Source organism: Bacillus rossius, chromosome 2, assembly GCF_032445375.1.
Source record: "Bacillus rossius redtenbacheri isolate Brsri chromosome 2, Brsri_v3, whole genome shotgun sequence".
Taxonomy (NCBI): domain Eukaryota; kingdom Metazoa; phylum Arthropoda; class Insecta; order Phasmatodea; family Bacillidae; genus Bacillus; species Bacillus rossius.
The window spans coordinates 117540914-117565468 of NC_086331.1; the positions used below are offsets into that span (position 1 = coordinate 117540914).

Genomic DNA, 24555 nt, shown 5'->3' on the forward strand with positions numbered 1-24555 from the left:
ACAGACATAATTTCATTTCTACAAATAAAATATTTTCGCATACGAATTATTATGAACGTTATTTAGTTATTTAATCTTTATTACCTTTTGAACTTTGACAGTGTTGACTGTTGTAATTTTTGTTTTTGGAAAAAGTAGGATTTTACTCTACAGCGTCTTACAAATAATGTAGTTCATTTTTACTTAATGTATTATGGCTTTTTTTAAAGTTATGAATCTAAAATTAAAAACTAAAATCTGAAAGTTTGTTATTTAATAGGTTCTTGTATTCGAGTGTGCATACTTCTTCTATGGCGTTAAAAGTCATTTAGTATGTTTTTGTAGTGGTCTAGTGAGTTGTGGGCGTGGATGTAGGAAAATGTGTTTATAAAATTTTGGAGTTTGGAAATGAATTGTGAATTTATTTACTCAGGGCGTGAACAGTGATGTTGTAATTATTACTATACCAGAAAATACGCACGTTTTAAGTACGTAAAACAAGTTTTAATCGGCGGACTTTAGATTGAAGTGAAACTTGTTTGTATGATTTATACGTTTTTACAGAAGATGAAGTTTTCAAGCCATCTAAAAAGACGTGCAACATTGAAATGTTATTAACTTTGTATTATATGTTTGACGAAAGTCAACAAATAATATTGGATTTTGGACGACTCTTACAGCCATGAACAATTGTGGCTATTGAAAACTAAACCTGTGATTAGTGACGGCTTCTGATGCAGTTTTCTGTACGAGTCCAGGATAACCCCTACTCTCTTCTTTGCTAATAATGAAAGCAATAATGGTAACGAATCAATTTTTTAAACAATTTTTTTTATTGATTTCATCTTGTCCTGCAAACACATAAATTACAATAAGTAGCTTTATTTATATTTCTGTAGTTACACATTTTCAGTGTCTGCTACTTTATAATTATATTTGTGTTCTTTTAGTGACACATAATGCAATTGCTACATTTCTATTATTAGAAATGAAGTTGCATAGTTTTTGTAGAGACATAAGCTGTTTTTATTTATAGTTTGTCATGGGTTGAAGTGGGGTTTAGGGGCTCTTGAGGAAATAATCATGATAATAGTATTTTTGAAGTAGACTCATTAATCTGTTGTGTTCGTCAGTCATCTGTCTGTACGTCATTTGTCCGTCAACAAGCTGAGTGATTCACAATTTTGTAATAAGATGCTGCTAACTGAGTAGAAGACTTAAATTTTAGAGAAAATTTATCTCGTTAAGTTTGACAATAGTTTACGTTAAGCACTTATAAATCATTAAAGTAAGTATTTTTGCTCTAATATTTATTTAATTGTATTTCTGCACTATCACATGTTATTTATTACACTTTTGTGTGTCTTAATGTTTGTTTCGAACATAAAACTTTAAAATGTGTTCTAATGCAAGATAAAAAAAATGAAGAAGCTAAGCAAATAAACTTAAAAAAAAAAAAAAAAGGCAATGCCTTTCAGAAAATTTTGGGGTTGTAAATCCATCCGTCCATCGAAAGTTGAAGATTGGTAAGGTTTTGATGGAGTGCTGAATTAGGTAAATATTTACTTGGGCGGTATTTGCGAAAATAAATGTTAAAAATCCGAAAATACCTTTATTATATGCTCTTCAAATTCCTCTCTTCATTAAAAGCGGCGGAGATTAGAAATTCCAAATACTTTAGGAGATATCGAATTTTTAAATTTCAGCACAAAACCAGCGCATTCCTGTGGCGTGCGTGCACCATTGTTTCTTGTTTACGTACGAGTATCTATTTTTTTATTGGATAATGATGTCACGTGATTGTTCGTGATAGGCCAGAATTCAAATGAACTAATACGTGATTATTTAGTTCAATTATTGTTTAAAATGGTGTTTAATTACCGCCTCCAACTTAGGTGAGTTTTTAACGTTTCTAATTTTAAAGTCTTATTTGTTATTTTGATATTGTTGCGCAAGTAATAAGTAACAAAAAAATTTACGTGAGTTGTTACTGTACATCCTTTGTTACGGGTTTGTTAGGTAAGGTCAGTTACATTATAAATAATTTAAAACTAAAGAATAATTAAAATTAATTCACATTATTTTTAATATCACCTTAGTTTGAAAGTATTTATAATGTAACTGACCTGACCTAATCGACCATTTTAGTTTACTGTTCACCCTCTGTCCGGGTTTGTTTGGTCAGGTCAGTTACATTATAAATATTTTAAAACTAAACAGCCATTAAAATTAATTCACAAAATAATTTTTAATGTCGGCTTAGTTTGAAAGTATTAATAATGTAACTGACCTGACCTAATCAACCATTTTATTAATTACGCATTCACGATTCACGTATTCACGAACACACGGCAAAATAACAAAAATGGCGTCGCTCGAATGGTTCCACAGGTCTTGTATTGCAAAATTAAAAAATTCGATATCTCCTAAAGTATTTGGAATTTCTTATATCTGCCGCTTTTAATGAAAAGAGGAAGTTGAAGAGCATATGATAAAGGTATTTTCGGATTTTTAATATTTATTTTCGCAAATACCGCTCAACTACATATGATGAAATTTAAAAATTCGATATCTCCTAAAGTATTTGGAATTTCTTACCTCCGCCACTTTTAATGAAAAGAGGAAGTTGAAGAGCATAAAATAAAGGTATTTTCGGTTTTTTAACATTTTTTTTCGGAAATACCGCCCAAGTAAATATTTACCCTGGATTAAAATTTCCAGGCCATCAGATTGGCTGCAGGTCATGTGATTACCAGACATACGGGAGATGGAGGGATGTGACTGATTATTGTGAGTCCTGGTTTACATGTTGCTTGATTATCCTGCAAAGGCTTTTTTTTTTAATTTCAGACTGGATTATTTGTAACTTTGTACTGTAGAGGGGGCCAGGCAAATTGTAGGGTAAAAAATCTTAATAAACAAAAAAATATACATGGGAAAAAAAATGCTTTCAATTCACTCTGATGTAAACCCTTTACATGATGAAAGATAATGAGTTCTGGCTTTTGGGATATAAAGTGAATACTAACTTAAGTGTAAGTTTGGATACTTATTTGTTATCTTCCCACCAACTACTGACCAAATCGATCTTCACATCAACCAAATTGATTGTGATACATCAATATTGATTCAATGATTTTATAATCATTATGAATCTATAATGTAGAGGTTAATTTTACAAATCCAAAAATGTTAATCTTTTATTATTAAAATGCTTTAATGTAAATTAAAACTAGCAAATGGGTTTTTTCCTCATAGCTGTGTTTGCCACATGAATTCGGCTAATTAAGATGTCAGAATTTTTTTTTTTGTTTCTCTTCTCATTTTGTTGTCCCATTTCGTGGAGCCCCACAATCTTTCAATTGTTTGAGTGTGTTGTAGCATTGCCAATCCATAAAGTTGTAACTATGATGCACAGTATAATGTGTACAACCCTCATGCCAAATGTTTTTGTATGCACTCCAACAATCACTTACAATTATAGAGCCAGGTCAAATAACATGTGTTAAAAACATTCATTAGTCTTGCGGCAAATTCCGCCAAAATTTTGGGATACAAGGTTTTATCAATTTTTGACGCAGAGGCCATTTCCTCCGATTTTATTTTCTTCTTGTTGCATTCGCCACACGCAAACAACATGCATATAATTTCTGTAGTCAACGAAAGCCTCAATACACATGTTCAACTCTTTTTACAAAAGTATGCATTTATCAGTTCTTTTGACCAACAATTTATAAACAATACAATCGTTCCCAATGATAATTTAGATCCCTCCAGCCAGTTTTCTTTCTGATCACCAACTTCACAACATTTCATTGTGCATCTCCATTTTATGACTTTTCCATAGTGTCAAAAAAAACACTGCTTGTTTTTCATCTGTAATAAGTCTACACAAGTTTTTAAAATTAAAAATTTTACTAATTTTCACTGAAATACGGAAGCAAACAACAACTCACATTCAGAACTGCAGATGGCAATGTTATCAATAAAAACCACAATAATCAAATGGGAGGGAGTATCGATATGCCGAAGTATCAATATATATATTTCAGGTGGGAATATTACATGTTGGTTAGGTTATGTCAGTTACATTAATAATGCATAAAACCAATGTACAAATATTTGAGTTCTAAAAAATTTATGTAACCAAACTTTCACTGTTATTTTTTCAGATTATTTCCCGGAGACCACTACTCTCACATAGGTGATTTGGTGACTGTGTTTTATTTAAAAAAAAACCCTCCTAAAATGGTATTTTAACACTGCAGATATTCTTTTATTTGCCCTGAAACATTTTCAAATTTTTACTAGGGTATGAGAAACTCTCAAGTAGGCAGGGACAGAATCAAGGTAAATTGTGGGGTAAAATCCATTAAAAATGAGGAAAATATTCATTGGAAAATTATAAAAATTGCTGTTAAAAAGATTAACCGGATGTCCGGACTAGCGGGGTCCGGATTAGCGAGACTCTACTGTACTACTCGTACTTGGCATTTATCATGCACAGGAAAAGAAACTTTAGGAAACCCCTAGTATTTTTTTTTGTCTAGACACTTTTATTTTATGTTTTGCTTTATACTTTTTACTTAAAAATGTACTTTTATGACATATTTTTCCCTAAATTTATCAAATCCAAATTAGTATTTTAGAGTTTTGCCAGTTATTGTATATTGTGCTAATGAATCTTATATTTTTTGGTACTTTATTGTAATTTTTATCAGTAGCAAAATTTTAATGATAATAATTGATTTTTAACCCTAAAGTAGATAAATGTATAGTTAAATATGCTTATGTTCCTCGTGATATAAGTAACTTTGCCCCTTACTGAAACCAAATTGTTCTACTGTACTGGTGGGTGTAATTTACAACTTCTGCACATGGATGCTAAACATTATACACACACTTGGGGGGGGGGGGGGATTGTAAAAGGTGCAGAATGTGCTATTAGTCTGGAGTTAACGAATTTGAATACCAGGTTTCTATGTAGCATATTCACTTAGGTTATGCATACAAAATAATGTGGTTTTGCAAATAATTAAGTTATGTAAAGCTAGACTATTTAGAGGGAAATGACATGTACAACAAATTAAAATTAAAAAAAATGGTATAAATTCATGCAAAATTAATTTTTATAAACTTTTTGAAAATTAAATTTAAACTTATTTTTGTGTCTTATAATTATCAGTTATTGGATAAGGTTTAATAAATATTATAATTATAGTTATTTTAATATATTTATCCAAATAATTCCTTTTATAAGCTCTCGTGTGTTCTGGTGGTAATATTTACATACACCCGTTGTACTTTCTGCTCCCACAACCTTCCCCCCCCCTCCCTTTACCCATTGCATCATTGGTTGCAGAATTTTCGAAAGGAACAACCCACGAGAGCAAAGCCACTGTATTTGCTAGTGTTAAAATATCAAGAATGTGTTTATTAATTACTTTTATATTATTTAATTGTGTCAACAATAAGAAGTTATTTGTTAATTTTCCATTTTTGACTGCATGGTATTGTATACATTTGAAACTTTTCTCAATTAATATTTTAAACAAACCAAAACCCAACATAGTGGTAAGAAAGTGGCTAAACAGTTATGACCATTGTTTTAGGAGTTACCAGAGATGAAACATGGATGTTGCAGCCTGTACTTATTTATGAAGAAAATGCTGTGCATCTAGATGATAAACAACTGTCACCATATTGAATTACGTAAGTGTAACTATAAAATCAGGATGGTTTTTAAATGTCTTTCTGTACAGTTAACAACTTTTAAAGTATATTTTTTTTACAAATATTTAAACACCAGTACATTTTATAATGCCACTAGACATACTAACAATGACTACACCTAGAAATACTGGTACCAGGACACTAAAATCTAGGCCTACTTTAGATGACTCAAAGAACATAGTTTAGCTTATATTTTGAGGGCAGTACAAGAAGTAGAGATCTAAAAATCAGTTGTGGATGGTGCCACCATGTAAGCAACATCAAGTATGTGTATATTTTTGTTGTGTTGTTAAATGAGATTGTAGCCATCTTTGTAGGACAGGAACTGCCATGCTACTTCAACACTAATCCAAAGTTGATTGTTTACTTGTGAAGGCATGTGGCAAATCAATCTCAGGACAATTATGATTTAGGGCCTATAAATTTTATTTGGGTAACTTGTAGAGTAAACATGCAGGCGAAGAAAGAAACTAAAAATTTGAATTGCATAGAACTAGTAATTTTTATGCCAAGACAGTTGAAACCTGTAAAAAATCCCTGATGTAAATCCGGCTAGTCAGTTTGTTATTACCATCATGGCTCACCATGTTAAAGCAAGACTTGTCGGAAACAAAGGGCTTGCTAGTGTGTGTGTCCGGGTCACCATTGCAGTAGAGATGCCAGTAACCGAGGGTTGATGAAGTAGCAACAGTGGGTGGTGAGAAGACACTCCTCTCAGAGGGAGAAGGCATCTCACACTGCAATTGGACATCCTGCAACTTGTTACCCTAAATACCCTAATGTAATAAAATATAACAGATTTGATTTAAATTAGGTATTTAGTCATAGGCCCTATAATAATAAATTATTTGATTTTCTAGGACAAAATCCAGATAATTTTCAGAAAATTGGAACCATTTATCGTGTTTCAGTCGAATACGGTGGTTCCAACTCTTTACTTAACCTATCAGCCTAGAATTTTATGTTTAGTCATTTTTATTTATTTACTACTCAAGGACAAATATTGTATGATACCTTTCAGACACCTGTAATAGTTATGGGAATTGCTGTAGTGACAGTAATTTGAAGGGAATATGTTACTTATACTCTAGCCTGCTATAACCATGACTTATTTTTTTTGGGGGTGCTTTTTTTTCTAACTTTATACACTATTAATATGAATACATAAGGGTTTATTAGTAGCTTTTGCCATATAAAAGTTTCAAATTAAATTTTAAAATTATTAATTAGAAGTTGCAAAAAATGGTCCAAAAGTTACTTTCAACAAATGAAAAATCATGAATTAAAATACACCTAATTAAATCGTGAAAGCTTTTGTTGCTAAGATTTTTGTGTTTTTTACTATCACCAAAAACTATTTGTTGAAATTTTTTCTTCTTCTCCCCTTTAAGTATTTAAATGTGTTTAATATCAGTTTCCAAAATTTGTGAAATAATAAAGAAAGAAATAAAACTAGGCTAGCTCTGGGAATATTAGAGGTTTGATTTTCAATTGGATTATTACATTTCAAAATATTGATCTGTGAATGAGTACACTTATCTGACAGTTATTAAAGTAATTCAGCTTACACTGTTTTCATGGCAATAGAAGTGTATTGCTACGCCACAGATGTTTACAACAGTCAACAACTGCTCAGAATGTTATCTTATATTATGTGCTAACAATTATGTAATTATAAGCCAAACAGATTAAATTGAAGTAGAAAGCATGAAGCAATTATGCCATTAAGAAGTTAATTGTTTGTAGAAGTTAAACATTTGTAATTTCCTAAATTCGAAATGCTTGAAACTTTGCTCTTGCAAAATTCAACTGCTGCATGCAATTAAGCTGAATGAGAAACAAAAGTACATGTGTGGAAATTGGTTTTTTTTCTGAATTAATTCAGCCACCTATTCAAAGCTTTGCTTTTGTTTTTTTCGTGGATGCAAACATTGCCATTTTCGTTGCACCGTGACAACCATTTTCAGTTTGGCACAAACTGAGCCTTCTGTTCAATGCTCTACATCCTGCTACGAGCCACCACATAAAGCAGAGTTAACATGTTAGTCTTATGCATTTATTCTAGTATGTAAATAACATTCCTGTTAGTTTTCATCTAACATGAAATAACTACACTTAAGAAATCATTGTTTTCAATTTGTATGCAAGGTAAAACAATATTTATTTTCCTAGCAAATGTTTTCCATCCAAATGCAAAAGGAATATAAAAATAAGTAGAGTTTTGTTTTTATTTTTATAAAACAAACTTGCTTGTACTAAAAATACTTAGAATTTATGACAGGTAACACTTAATACATCCTTACAGGTATATGATATTGCATACTTGTCCATGTTACACACATTTTAAGTTAAACTGCAATACTATATTTCCTGCACAATTTTTTTTTTTATGTCCGGTAAACTACATCACCTGTTGTATAATTCAGCAAAATAATGCATGAAATTTATTTTGATGAATGACAGTTTTGAAACTCAAAATTTTATTTTTATTGACTTACTTTACCTATGTGCCTGCCACTAAAATAAATGTTGGCAAAGTATATGTTTATTGATAAAACAAAACATATATAATTAAGTTAACCATAAAAACTATAACTAAGAAATTGAAAAACTTATAAAATACCAACATGATTTAACATATGAGATATTTAAATGGAATTTAAAAAAAAAATTACTTAATGACAATATTTATAAAGGAGAGAAAGAAATTTAGAAATCTACCTAATGCATTATTTAAACCATAGTAGAGCATGTTTTGTGATATAATATTTTATAAAAATTAACCAAAGACATAAATTACCCTAAATATACAAATATATTTTCTAATAATAATTTACTCATTTTCATGCACATTCAACCACAAATTACTTACACCACGCCTTAACCTGATAATGGGAGTTTAGTAATTACCTGAATAATATTTTCTTAATTATTGAAAGTGAATTTAGAAGCTGATTAACTCGGGTAGTTCATTCCATGTATGTACAGTAGCCACCAAAATAATTTTGTGTATGCAGCTGACTTGTGTTAAACAATTTTTCTGAGAATGTGTCTATCACATTTTTTTTGTTAAAAATGCAAATTTTTCTATTTTTAAAAAATTTTGAGAATTCACTGCAAAAAACTCAGAATACTTTGAAAGTGACCAACTTCTTCGATTTACATAATAATTTGGGTCCGAGAATTGCAAGAAAATCATGAAAAATCAGCTTGCATGATATTTTCAACTATTGTTTCGGTTTTATCAGTCTGTATCATCTGTTGTTAAAAAAAACCATCACCAATTTGCTTCAATAATAAAATACGTGAATGCAAGCAGCCAGACGCTGAAAGTTACACAATCAATAGTTTGGTAAATATTTTGTGTTCTGTATGCATTTTTTTTTACTAGCTACTGTTATGTGTGAGAAATATTATTTCTCTGTTTTTATGGTTCTACAATTTTCATTTTTGTTTTATGTACATGATGTTTGTTTACGTGTTTAAGATTTTTGTTATAATGGGAAGCAACCTGAACAATTATGTCAATCTATTTTGTGCTGGTCTTCAAGTCTGTGATCATGACTCTAGTTTTGAAAGATGTGTAAACTCATGATAATGATAATGATAACTCATGTTAATGATAATTAAATAAATGGAAAATATCCTGAGGTAAATGAGTGATTCACTAAGCAGTATTGTTTTTTTTTATTTTCTTAGATGTTTATGATCCTGCCAACTTCAGTGGTTAGGAAATTTAACATATGAACCAGCAACCTTTTTTTAGATTAGTTCAACCCTTAGGTAAAGGTCACATGTTTTGTTTGCCTGCATGTATCTTAATTGTGTGCTGGTTCCCTGAAATACAATAGATAGAGGTTGTAGTTGTATACCAAGCCTCCAATTAACAAGGTAAATAAATAATTTTTAACTGAATAACACACTACAAAATTTAAAATAGACTTCAATATTTAGTTACTTCTCATACAGTTATTCATACATTTTACCAAATAAAATCCACAGTAGATCTCTTTGCATTCTTTAGCATAATGTACAGTTTGTCATATTTATTGGATTATTGTAACTGTCGATACAATTGTGTTGAGCAGTGCAGTACTTAGTACTGCTGGTACTAGCTATAAGCTGTAGTGCTGTGTAAATTAAATAATACTATTAATAGTTTCAAAAGAGAAATGTAAATGTTTGGGCAAAAATTGATGTAAATGTGCAAAATAACAAGATAAATAAGTTAAGAATAACACCACTTTGTGCCATTGAATAAAAACACTATAATGCATGTGTCTACTATTAACACTGTGTAGATATTAGATCCTGAATAATTTATAATAGTTATACATCCATCTTAAGTATTTAATATAAAAAAAGCCCAACAAATTTTATTCAAAATTCATTTCATCTAGTGCATCTTTTAACATGTGCCCCCCTTCCCCCTGCATAGATCTGCTTCTGGACTCTATTGTAATGTATGCATGCACTAAGTAAAGTTAAACTGTTATAGTGCTAGAAACATAAAAATTATGCTCTTAACACAAAATCTCTTTCTTTTTATATAAACAATAATAAATAGATTTCAGTTTCCACCAATTAAAACAGAGAATTTTTTTGTAAGATGACATCTTTTCCTGGTATGCTGTCAACCTAACTGCTATTTTGCCTGACAGTGAACATATGCATTCATTCCCATATTATGAGCAGTGTTTTTTTTTTGGTGATGATTTATTGTAAAAGGGTTTGGATAGGCATTAATGTATTGTATTAAGGTTTGAATGAATACTTTGCATTTCATTTAAATACATCATCACTCGTTACTTTTATATTTTAGGTTACACTTTAGCATACATGAGGTTGGAAGCAATTGGCCATCTTGTATATACTGTGGAATGACGTTCAGATGAAAATTGCTATGTCCAACAACAATCAGTTGGTGGATTCATGTTTGTAAGTACCTGCCTATTCACTTGCAACTAAGAGTTTGTAATGTTATATTATATGTATACTTCAGGATAAATGTTCTGAAACACTTCAGAATGATTACCATATTCACCCGAATGCTAGATGAGGTTTTTTTGCAAGCTTAGAGCGTAAAAAATTCACATTTCTCTTGTTTTAGGTAGTCGTAATAAGATTCATATTGTTGATATTTTTTCCTTGCTTGCCACTTAAGTTAATGTTACGCTATATCATAGACCATTTATTTCAGTAACATCAACAATAACTGTGGAAAGATTAAATAAAGTAAACATTACAATAGTTAAAAAAACTATTAAATAAGCATAAAGAACATTAACATAATACATGATATGAGGTGGAAATGAGATGAAAAGAAAATATGAATCCATGTGGTGCTTTCTACAGTTATTTTAAAGAATTGTTTTTGCTGTGTATCTTTATATCCATGACAGTGAAAAAATTGCTAGTGAAAATACAGAAATGACTAGTTTTTTTGTAGGAAGAAATTTACAGATTTTCAACCACATTAATGTAAGTGTATTGTTTAGGTAGATAAAAAAAAATAGTAGAAGCAACATTCCTAGAGATGCATATGCATTGTATGTAGTGTTAATGTTAATATGGTGGATTATAAAAGTGAGGTTAAAAATGTCAACAGTATTCACTAGGCTTCAGTTTAAATGTTTTGGTTTTAATTTATTTACACATTAAAACTTTGATTGTTACTTAAATTAGTAAGTCCCACAAAAATATTTAATTTAATTTTCATATCATGAGACTTAAAAATAATTTACTCCTGATTAAAGAGTGAAATTTAGGCCTCATCTTTCATTCAAGTAGCCTTGCATTTGGATAGATACATTAATTATTTAATAATGTATATTGTTTTATTTTTTGAAGTAATTATAGCTCCTGTGAACTATGGGAAAATTGAGGAAACTGACATTCCATACTAACTTCATAACCAACAGAAAGAGTAACTTATCCATAATTTTTTAAAATTGGTTTATCTTGGATGTTATTGATATCATTAAATGTTATATGCAACGGAAATTCCCGTATGAATTATTCGTAACCAAAATAGATAAAAATGATATTAACATATGTATGGATATGTCTGGACATTGTGAAACACATTGAAAAACTCAGGTGTCATACGTTGTTTTTGAATCGGTAGAATTTATTTGATATAGTGATATATTTGTTGGAAAATTTTGTCAAATACTGGTGCTTAAATGTGCAAGTAGTGCACCCACTTCATTGATATTATTTTTATAATGAGTCTAATAATAAATGTAGTTATTTTATCATAGATGGCCTTGCATTTTTAGAAAATTTGTAAATAGAGTTTTCACCAACTTGTTATATCCTGAGTGGCAGTAAAAATATGTTTTCCTTAATACTGACATTCCAAAGTGCACCAACTCTTGTTTCCAGTATTTTAATAGCACAGTTAAAATTATATTAGCATTCTGATTCTGTACACAGAGTTTGTTTGTTTATTGTTTTTTTTTTTTTTAAAGTTTGATGGCAATGGTGATGTGTATTTGGTGTATGAATTTGAGTGGATGTCTTTCATATTACCCAACAGAAGTCAACAAATGGCAGGATAACATGTTACAGTAAATTAATTTGGCTGCAGTATGCAGAATGAATTTTAATTCATCTTCTACCTGAAAATGTAAACTTAACAAGCGATAAGTAAAAACAAAACTTTTACAGTGTTAGTCTTAGTAATTATGCAAGCACTATCTTTCATCAGGAGCTATCATCTGGCTGATATAGAGGGGAGGAGAAGTGTGTCTGTTCACTGGTGCTGAGAATAGCAAATGGAAAAATTTTAAAAAATTCCAGTCTGATTCTGTATTTAATTCATACAGTTTGGCTTTATGTCAAAGGAAAAAAAAATTGTACTCTATGTAATAAAATGAAAATTGTCGGGGAAAAGTGTTGTTGGAAAAAATGTCTCTACCTTGCAAGTGTTGTATACCTAAAGTAACACTTAGAGGGTACCATATTGAAGTTATTTTTACAGTTCAATTTGATTGTTACAAAATAACATAACATAAAATAGCATATTAAAAATCTTTCAAATGTGACTAATTTGAGCTTTTTAACACCAACTGTTCCCATGTGACAATTATTTTTGAGAATCAGAAAAAAGCAGAATTTTAAGTTTTTTTTGCTAGTTTTAAAAAAAAATACTTACTTAAAAAATCTAAAAAAAATTAATTCTTCATTTACTTCATATATGTAAGATATAAACCAAAAATCATTGATTTCTAAGAGGGTCCAGTAAAATTTTAACTAAGAGTACTGATTTTACATTGAAAGGGTCGGGGTAGTATTTATTAACTTACTGCTTTTAATAAAGTTATTATATTTGTTCATCAGTATCCTGCTAGATTTATCTCATTAATGTTAACTAAGCATATCTCTAGGTACTGAATTGTAGTAACTTAAGTTTTTAGTCACAATTCTAATAAATGAATGTTACAAGTGTCGGAATACAGCTCTGAAAGAATAGCCCAGTTAATTAACTAGAGTTTTATTTATTAACTACTATATAATTTTTGTTCTGAATTACAATCTAAATGACTGGCCACAATTTAATCCCACTTTCATAAGTCCACTTTTTTACTCTCCCCTCACTGCTGGCCCTCGGCTTGTCAGTGGCTGTCTCCACTGTTCTTCTCTCATCATGCGCTTCGGTCCCAACACCCTGCTTCGCACTACTCGTCCGCTGTGCCGCGTCATTTTCCCCGATGCTCCGACCTTTGTGTACGAAGCCGTCGCTTGTCGCCCGCTATTGCTCCCCAAGGTATCACTCAAACCTTTTCACTTCACTGTCAGCTCGCAGGTCGGTCTCCCCTTCCTCCCCTTTTACACCTCTCAAGTCCTGCCCTCGAAGCTGCAACAACAATGGAATCATAGTTACGCCACTTCATGCAGTGGTGCCCTGGGAATGTGCTGAATCCTCTGAAGAAACAGAGAGGCCCCGGATTCCTTGGGAAGGCATTTAGGGAGGGGAGGGGGTGTGTAGAAAACTGCAGCTAATACAGGGTCTGTGTAGATGTAGGAGCAGGGGGAGTGGGAGGGATGGGCACTACCTCCTCTTTAGGAAGTCCTCAGGCTGGCGCGCCGGCCTGGCTAGCCAGCCATGTCTCTAACAGCCTTATAACATTAATTGTCACTTAATGTTGTGTGTTTTTTAAAAAAATAACTATTCAACAAACCACACTATGAGACAGACAGTGTGTTCTGTCAGAAAAGTACTGAATTACTCCAGGTAAATTAATTTCTTCTATTTTAAAACTCTTCTGGAACAGAAAAATAGAGTTGTTGGGTTAGGTGGAACATAGATAAGTGAGTGACGGGTAAAGACAGCAATAATGATGTCAATCAAGTGTTAGACTTACTTGTAATTTGGATAAAAGGTCTATTTGATTTTACTGTAAAGTGAATTTAACTTGTGGCAACTTGATTCATCTGAATAAAGAACTGAAAAATCTAAAATGATTTATTTTTTGGGTAGTATGTAGATGTCTATATTAAAATTTTTATCAAGAACATTGCACTAAAAGACTTACTTCAATTAGCATACCAGATTAATGGACACAAAGTGACTTAATGTTCTTTACTGGACATACTTTGAATCAGGCTGGTGAATCGACGGATAGAGCAGCGACAAGAACATAGCATCACCCACATGGAGATTACTCAGAGGTATAGCAGTCCTGTACAAGATTGTTAAAATGCATGTTGGATGTTTTTGCAGTGTCATTTTCTTGTATTTTCATCTTAGTTGTGAGAAGTAGGTAAGAAAAAGCTGTACTGTATTTAGCATGTAATGGAGCTAGAGAAATTGTGTGTAGAAGGTTACTACTTTTTTGTCTTCAAGTATGTTTATTTAATGGCTATAATCATTTTTGCCTACTCTATTGTGCTGTCTTATGTAGAAAGATGTTACATAATTTGTCCTGAAATGTTTGATTTCTTTATTTGTCTGTTGAAATTTTGCTAGTGTTTGCTAATGTATGGTGTTATAGAACTGTTGATATTTAATATTTTTGGTAGAAGAAGAATTTATAAAAAAATATATTGTTAATAGTGATTGAATACTTTGTAGACTAGAACTGTGTGTGTCATCCTCTTCTGATTAAAGCACATCTCATTTTTAGTTTGCAGTGCAGGGAAATGGTGTGCACTGTTGCCTGATCACTACTGAGTGGCAGTGTTCAGGAGACATGCTTCTTTGTTATTTTATTAATGCACGAACATGAATTTTTTTTAAGTATACAATTTTATTGTAAGATATATTTTTAGAAAGCTTAATTTGATAATGTATTTTCAAAACCATATAAGTGTGTGTTCTGTTCATACTCATATAAATACAAATATATTTTTCACAAATACATGTGAGTCAACTCAATAAAAATTATTCAAAATAATATTAATAAATTTTACTAATGTTAAAATTATATAACTTATTTGTAAGAGAAATAAAACATGTAAAATAATATTGGATTGCTACCACCGGTCAAAAGTGACACATCTTCCATAACAAGACAAAATCTGACAGGGATTCATTGCTGTTCACGTGAGATAAAAATACATTTAAAATAGGAATGAGTGAGGTAGCACAATGGATTGTTGGCCTTTCGCTCAGCAGGTCCCATGCTCACATTCCGGCTCATCCATTTTGGTTTTTGTATTTTAGTCTTTTACGATTTCTTCACCAAATTGATGCGCAAGTCCGTTGTTGATGAGAAAAAGTAAAACTAAATAAATTAAAAATAACTGCTATTTTAGCAAAAAAAAAAAACTAATGTGATTTTAATTTTTTTCAAATATTTTGCTTTAGTTTCATATTATTGTTTTTTCCCCCAGTTGTGATGATAAGGATCTTTTGGAACTAACTTTTGTCATTGAAGGTTCATATGTCTTAAAAAAAAACATTCTGGACATAATCTGTGATTTATTTGACAAACAAGCTCTATTTTGTGAAGTAGCTTTTTAAGCCTTACTTATATCAGTGTTGAATTAATATGTTACATCAAGTGGTACTTGACAAAGTACTACTTGTGTGTCCCATTTTGGAAGTAGCTGTATTAAATGCAGTTGTTAATTGGTAGGGGTTGTTATGTTTTAATATTGGGCAAATCATTTGTTAAAGGCTTGTGAGGGGGCATGTAGACCCAGCAAGTACTCTCAAACTCAGGGCCGTGATGTCAAGGGTGTGTAGCAAGAATCGGACTCCCTAGTCATTAATCACATGGAGAACCATCTATTCTTAGCGACGGACATGGTTCTTAAATCAACACGAGATAAGTTAAGTGGGCTCTTAGAGGCATCCTACATGCTTAAGTTTCAAAGGTGAATTCATCATGTGGTTGCTTCAGACAAAGTCATGTAATTGCAAAGAAGTCGTTTTATTTAATCCTCACTACATATTCTTCCTTCACATCATTTAAGCATTTTAAAAGCTGTGTGGCACAAATCGAGTTAAAGCGAGGCTTAGTCCATCACAGGGGCTGAGCAAGCAAGTTCGTTCAGCTAGCAAAAAAAAAGTATTATAAAATAAAGAAATTTATAATGTATGCGATACCAGATGGAACCAGGTAAATGCTGCAGGAGTTGAAGACTTCGGAGTGCGGGGAGGATCTCAGTTAACCCGGGCAATGGCTAAGAAAGACTAGGCCGGCAGGAAGTTATCCATCCACTAAACTAAACGCTACTGGCAAAAAGATACTTATCATTTCACCTACGTTAAGTTACAAGTTGTTTAAAACTATATTAATCGTTATAGTTATTGTAAAAAGTATTATAATATTTAAAATAGGCCGGCTTAAGCAATGTTTGGCTCTGCTCTGCTAGGAAGTGTTTGGATACTCGAATTGATTATTTGTATGATCGATAAAAGAAAGCCAGTTTTGATGTTTCTATGCTGTTTACTGAAATGCACTTGGGGCAAAGTAAAGAAGTTTGCAAATAATATGACTATGTGGCATTGATGCTACATCCTTGACTCCCCCCTTTTCTCTTTGTGTTGACTGGAACGGATTAGAAAAACAGCACACGGTAAAGGGTTGATGGAGAGAGAGAGGGTGATGAAAGGGTGCATCGGGCTCTCAGGTGCTCCTCATCTCTTGGAGCGAGCCTTGCAGCAGTAACGAGAACCTGGTGTGTTTAAAAGCCATTTTAAGAAATGTATTAAGCTTTTAACCATTGTAAACCTTTTACACACCTTTTGCAGTATGTAGAATGTAATAAAATATCTTTGCTCTAGTTAAAAAGAAATCATCTGTAATGTAATTTTCAAACCAATGTAACAACTAACTTTCTTAATGAGTACAGTAGAATAGTTGGTGCCGGCTAGCAAAGCATGAATGCTAATGTGACGTTTGCACTAATCCAGGGTGTTCACATTCTGGAAAGTCAGTGAAAAATAAAGAAAATTGAAATTAGTCATGAAAAGTCAGGAATTTACTTTAAATCCTGAAAAAATCCTGGAAATTCCCCGGTGATAGTAATTTCATTTGACGAAACATGTAGCACGGTAATACGACGCAGAGGAACTCGTGGCTGGACAGGTACAAGAAAATGCGTGAAACTCATTTGCTAGCTGGAACATGGCTGAAACCGACACAACGTTTAAAAATATCAAGCGAAGCGGCTGATGGCTTTGGAGTGTGGCGAGCATCATACCTCGGGAGGCGATCTCAGGAGATGAGACTGGTCAAGGTGTCATGACCACAAGGAAACATCCGACCGCTGAGCTAGAATGACCATTGGGTCAATTCCAAAAGAAACCCTTTAGTAAATTTTTTAAATTTAAAACACTGGCCCTCTTATAATAATATTGTTTGCATGTTGAGTTAATTAGATTTAAAATATAAATAAAACATATTTTGGAACTCGGTGCATTCTGAAATCCCACATGTGTAACACTGCTCCACCCTTATTGTTTATATGCTAGAAAGAGAAACATATACACTTGGGGTTGTGAATAAAAAAAAGCAGTTGGCAATATTAAATGAAGGTTATATTTAAATAAAAGAATTACGGGAACGTGACACTGGCTTTGCATCACATTTACGTTACATGCACACACATGGTGGGAGATTGAAACACTTTGGGGTGGGGTGGAAGGGTGGTAATTGGCGGATCACATCAAGCTCATAGGTGGACACACTTCATGTTCAAAAAATTACATCTTGACTTGGATGTGTAATACAAATTCTACTTGAAGTATATTCAAGAATCTATAATTTCAAGTTTGAACATCCCTAAACTGACACAGGTTCTATATTTGAGCAACTCGACCAGAATCTAAGAAAATTCCTCGCCAAACTGGGAATGTGAAAAAAGCAGCAGCTGCCTAATAGTTTGTAAGTGCAGAGCAAACAAATTCTACAAAAATTCTAGGTCTTTACAAACTGTTATAAAAATAACAATATAATTGTGATGGAGTATATTTTATGTAGAATTGGCATTTAACCTATACTCCTGTTCAGGTAGTGTTATTATAGACAGCTCTGGGTGTTTGAGTTTAGTTTTTACAATCTGAAGACTGGTAAAGCTACATTTTTTTTTGTGAGACACTCAAGGAACCGAATGAAGCTGGCTGTTTCCTCTATTAACACTTCAGAGAAAATATCCCTTATGGTGTTGAAAAACTACGTATTGTTTACCAGTTGCTGTGGTAGCCAAAATAAAAACAATTTTGTTTGTTTTATGGGCCACAAAATAATCTGGAAAATGTAAAAGTATTTTCCAGTTAGAGGCCATTTATTTTTTCCATGCAATAAGCCTTTGGCACTGCAAAAAGCCTAATAGAATAATGGATAGGATCTAAAATCATAATGAAAATAATGATCGTGTCATTGCCAGCAAAACTTTCAGTAGTGTTAAAGTGAAGACTGAAGACATTGATTATAAAAGTTGGTGGCCAGTGTACCATTAGACAATAGTACTGTCAGTAAGGTCTGTATCGAAAATTCCTAAAGATCAAAAACTTTCATTTCACGTTTCCGAGGAATGATGTTTGAGTATAGGGCAGATAAACTAGGGTTTTTGCAAGCATACAAGTGGATTGATGGGATATTAATGGAAGAATTTTCATTGACATAGCCTGCTGTTGCATGCAAGCAACTACCTGCATGTCAGACTTAACAATGGGAAAATTACCCATTAATCACAAAAAATGGCAGCCGTTCGAAAACTAATTCTGTATGTTCCAGACGAGAAGCAAGAATTTTATAAAATGTTTTTTTTTTTTCGTGGCCCTTTTCTGAAAAAGATCACGTAGAGAGAGAGAGAGAGTTTTAGCTCTGTAATATGTTATAATGTTTTTTATTCTTTAATTTCTTCAACAATTACCCCTCTATTAGTTGGCGTGTGTTTATACTTTCACATTAAGATTTTATTGGTGTATAAGCATATAATCTTTAAAAATTGTCTCATAAAAATAAATTAGTATGAAAAAGTGAATATAATATAAGTGCAATGGAAAAGAAAACATCTCCATTATGATGATGCTCTTCTCATCCTTGACTGGATGATATTTTTAAGTATATAAAATTAGTTATTTCACAGATAGTGTTCATAAATTAGATGGTAACTAAAAAAGGATTCGGTAAAACCTTTTGCCTTTTAGAATTATTTTTTTTTATCTCCAGACAAATTTAATCTGAATTAGATAAGGACTTTTTCGAACAGACTGATACAACTATAAATTCAATGAAATTAATATAAACTCACATAAATTCAGTGTAAATACATTTATATAGTAGAAGCGGGCACATCATCATCCCCATCTAGCAGGGGCAAACTTAAACTACTCAGCAACACCTTCGTGTGTATTTAGATTGCCTACGTATACATTGTCATCTTTTAAGTGATGTTAAACTGAACTAAATGTAAGGGGAATGGTATTTAGACATAATACATTTGTTTTAAGGCATAAGAAAGACCATAACTCTTAATTTTTCTAAAACGTTTGTCATGAATTTATATTTTGTGCACTTTTTTCGCTCTCACCGCAATCCAACAAAATAATATAATAAACTATAATAATATATAATATATAAAATATAATAAACTAATAAAAAACTATAATAAACACAGTAATAACTTACCACCTGATACAATGCCTTTCAAATAGTGAGCTCATAAGTTTACATATTGTTTCATTGGCCACAATGCCTGTCAATATCTAATGAAGTAATGTGAAACCGACCATGTGTGTTTTTTTTACGTACACAAACTTAGGATTTTTTAAATTCATATTGGTGTTTTTTATTTATGTCTCTAAATTTATTTCTAAGCATAATTTTATAATAATAATTGACTTGTGAGAATATTGCTGCACTGTTAATATGAGTCTGAAATATTTGAAATTAATGTAATTAGTTTGTATTAGACATTTTTTTTTACTATTTACAGGGGTTGATGAATTGTTGCTACTCATAGTTTTCTTATGTTCGTGACTGCTGTACTATCACTAAATAATTTTGTTTGTATTGCTCATTCAATACAAGTTTAGGATGCTGTGAATTAACAGTGTGTCATTTGTTTTCCAGAAGAGTTCTCCAGGAAAAAGCTGCAGATATGCCTAAATATATGTAAGTTTCATTCACAGTGAATTTTTATGATTATTAAAATTTTACGTGTAAAGTATTTTTTGATCATGATGATTTAGTTATTAATTGTCTTTTAACAAACACATTTATTTTTTGTCAGTGGGCAGCCAGAATTGCAGCAGACAAGTTCCTATTCAGTTGATGTATCCTATCACCCTACTAATGGACAATCTGAAAACCACTCTCCCAACTCTTCTCGTCTGTCAATGCACAGTGGAGAAGCAGCTGGTCTTATTCCACGGTCACAGAAGCAGCAAACCACACAGCAGGTAAATTGTTTGTGAATTTTCATGTGTTTGTGATTTACTGTTTGTTTTGTGAAATGTAGTACAATTTTCATTATTTAGGTGAGTCAGTTTTTGGGCCAGTATAAACATATGTACTTGCAAAACAAATTTTACTAACTGTTCCTTAGCTTCTGGGTGAAGGCCACACCTATGGAAACAATGGAGTGTTTGATGTTTCTGCATGCTTTTCAAGGATGATTGTTAATTACAATAGAGTTTAATGCAGTAAAAATTTTCACAACTAGAATAATATAAGTTCCCACTTAGCCAAAGGTGTGTGTGTGTGTGTATATATATGTACACACACATACAAATAACACACAGAGACACAAAATTATATTTCTTTAAATTGGCTTAATGAACTTTAACTATTAGTTTTTGTTTCATGATTGAATAAAGTTCATCTTTGCTTATGCCACTAAGGGTCTAAGGCCCCTGATATACAAGCATATAAATCATGGTGGGCAACACGCGGCGGGTATCACGTTGGATCACACCTCACTGTCAGATGGCGCAAAGTAAATTAGCATGTTTACCACGGGTTTTACAGCATTGTCTGCAGATAGATCGGCTGGAACTTAACATGTTGTGCGTATAGAAACCTGTAGTTAAAATAAATGAGCGGTTTGCTCACTGGCATAAAATTCATGTGCGACTTAAATATTGTATGGGCATGGGTGTCACTAGAGGCGGTATTCCAAGACATTTGGGTAAGGTAGCAAATAAGCATTACCATGTTGGGACACAACCATAACCTAACTCGCAGACCTTTTTCCACAACTTGTCCAAACCAAATTCCAGTAAGGGAACAGATTGGCAGCCGTTTTAATAAACGGCGCAGTGCGGGAGGCTAGAAACAGTTGCACATTGCAGAACGAGTACGCTACTTGACGTGTGTATATACATTATTGTGTTTGTTTACTTTTACATTAGAATAATGGAAGACAACAAAAACTAGTTTGCTTTACTCTTGATGAATAGTTTCATTCAAATTATCATCAACATTTAGTTACACGGTTTTTGCAACCGAAAATTTTTTACTGCATAGAGGATATAAAATTAATTATTTGTATACACAAATACATACTATCATTTATATTATGTTTATATGTTTTATTTTTATATCAAGTAGAAACTAAGGGCTGCAGCTCTACCTTATATGAACTAACAAAAACAATAAACCAAAACATGTATTAGAAATGGTTATAACAATTACTCAAATAACATTTAATTTTTTATATGAATTATATAGTTTATAGTGCAATAATACATTTTATAAAAAAAGTTAAAAATAACTCCCCACTGTCAGGTTTTGAACTTGGTACTGGTTTTGAACTGCGGTCCTTGCTTGCACTTTACCACTCTGCTTTGGAGAGACAACAAAAAGAAGAAACTATGTTATTCTAACTTTTCCAAGTATTTTTTAAGCTGTGATTATTTATTGTTATGACCATTAAAGTGTAAAAAATGTGTTCCAGGATAGTTTAGCCATCATAATGTTTAATTTGCCACTCCAATACGCTAGGTAGGTTCCCTGATGTTCACGAAAGTGAATATATACGAGATAATGGTGCCAGACGTGGGTCTGCCATCTGGACAAATCACTGAAAAAGCGAGCTCTGCGCATGAGCAGAAGTGTGGACAACAGATACGTGTTGGTCAGGACACCAAAATCCGTTCCCAGAAAATAAGTGATTGGCCGTGTTCTGTCTAAGGGTGTGGCAATGGTAATCTGCACATGGAATGTGGTTAGGGTACAGATGTAGCATATTCAACATCTAAACCCTTAGTTTTGTGTCTTGGAATACCGACCTAGGACTTATTTCAAAGGGTGAGTGGGAATATGAATTTCAAATAAATAAACACGGAGCTTCATAGCTTATGTAAATATACTATTCTCTGTTCACTCTTAGCTGAGTTTTGAAATAAACAAACACCGTCGTATCACTGCGCCGCGTCAGCAAGTGATAGGCTGAATTCATCTTGCGCGCCAAGCACTAGTTGCAACACACACACACTTCAGTACAGTTGGTGCTAATAAAATAACGGAGAAGTAATATAACAGGAAGCACCGTAGCTCTTTTTTCAGCGTAGGTGGTTCATTTGTGAAGAAAAAACCATGCACTTTACAACTAATAGCCGTCTTCACAAAATCATCACAAGTTTTGATAACAGGATACTTACGTTTCCTTTTCTTCCCGGGAGATGTCAATGTCCCAGTATCCTGTAATTCTTTCCTTGCACGAAGAACACTGCTCTTCGAAACACCCGTAAATTCTGTAGCTAAACTCGCGATATCGTTCACACGACAATCCGGATATTTGTCTGAAAATGTTTTAAAAACATTCAACACAATAGTTTTCTGTGCACTTTTCAAAGGCTTTCCCACACGGCGTCTGCTACCATAATTGTAAGTAAATACTTGCTGACACATTAAACTGTATTGGATATTAATGGTGAAATGCTATAATACTATATAACAACAATTGTTATACAAAGGGCAGTGTAAAAATACTTACAAATGGTACGTAACCAAGGGACTATTTCTTGCGCACGAATAATGTGCGCGGCGGCCGGCAGCCAATGAAAATGTTTGTTTACAAGAGGCTTTGTTTATTCCAAAACTCAGGTAAGAGTGAACGGAGAATATCTACTTATTTACTTAATCTTTAAAATATTCCAAAATATAATATTGTAACAATTAGAATAACACAATTTAAGAAATGAATTATTTTCAAAAATCTAATGAAAATAATGAATAACCATGTTACTTCTTCCTAATGAAGGTGCTGAGATTGTGACTTAACATTGCAAACTATCATTGGAAGTGTAAGTTTCATAATTGCCATTGGATTTACTAACTATGCAGTTGATTACTTATGGTGATTATTTTCAGTGCACAATGTATCATTGTGAAAGTATGGTGACCAATGTTTTAATAAAATGAACTGGGCTGGATACACCCACCAATGATCAAGGCTTTTCTTTTCCGCAGTCTTTTCAGTCTAGTTTACACCATAGTATCTCGCCTGTTCGTTTATTTTGATGGCTCAACGGGTTGTCGCCGCGTGTTGTTTACCAAGTTTTCTATACTCATCCATTACAGGCCTAACTTCCGTCTTACGAATATTCAGGGGGGGGGGGAAATTGTCTGGGAAAACAGGGAAAAAGCCCAGAATCTCAAAACTTTTTATTTGTTAGACACCATGTTACCTTAACCACAGAGTTTTACACACATAAAAGATATTCTCACATGTTTAAATACATGTTCAATATAATACATTTAATATTTTACTGTAAATCAATTGGATTTGTTTACAAATACGTGCATCAATCTAAAATGGCTACTTATTAACCAAAAATCCATTAAAACACATGTTAACATCTCACAAAAAGTCAATCGATTAGTATATTTTTTAATTCATTCTTTCATAGGATTATATGCTCTTTGACAACAAAGATTTTGACTAGTAGAATAATTAGTAGTGTGTGCTGAGATTTTCACAAATGTTGAAATTTTAATGTTGTCTAAGAATTTGCATGTACAACTGAGAAAAAGCATAACTGGCTAGTAAAATTAGCCATTAAAAATCCAACTTTAGAAACAAGGTTGGAAAATAGGTAGAGTAGACCCAAGATGAAGCAAATCTTTTAATCTTTTAGGTGCAAACTATACTCTTTATAAGGTTCATTAAATGTTCTATAATGTCAATTTAATTTCTATTTTCAGTAATCACCAAAAATGTTTTTACATACATTTTCCACTGCATTGTTTTTAGTTCTGAAGTAAGGAGGGTAATGACAGTCATAACAAATACCATTGAAACTTTTTATAGATTTTTCAGTGAATCAATTTTATTTAGATTGGAGTATAAACCTTATTTCATTCTTTTTAACAACTAACCAAGCAGCAAAAAATTGTTATATTTTAGCAGACATAAAAGCACAAAATAAAACTTGTC

General features: G+C 32.2%; 1 protein-coding gene across 8 annotated transcripts in view; it reads left to right on the forward strand.

The window, feature by feature from the left end:
- Positions 1-268: 268 nt before the first annotated feature.
- The window catches only part of LOC134529677 (catenin delta-2), a 124460-nt gene continuing 100173 nt past the window's right edge, over positions 269-24555 (forward strand). For 3 of the 8 annotated variants that reach the window (XM_063364022.1, XM_063364023.1, XM_063364025.1), the window contains exons 1-5: positions 270-781; positions 5592-5691; positions 10535-10650; positions 20247-20288; positions 20407-20575. In XM_063364022.1, coding sequence (XP_063220092.1) covers positions 10604-10650; positions 20247-20288; positions 20407-20575 — 258 coding nt within the window. In that variant the 5' untranslated portion in view covers positions 270-781; positions 5592-5691; positions 10535-10603. Of the gene's footprint in view, positions 782-5591; positions 5692-10534; positions 10651-20246; positions 20289-20406; positions 20576-24555 lie in introns of all 8 variants that reach the window. The other 5 variants (XM_063364026.1, XM_063364019.1, XM_063364018.1 and 2 more) reach the window with 5 other exon arrangements.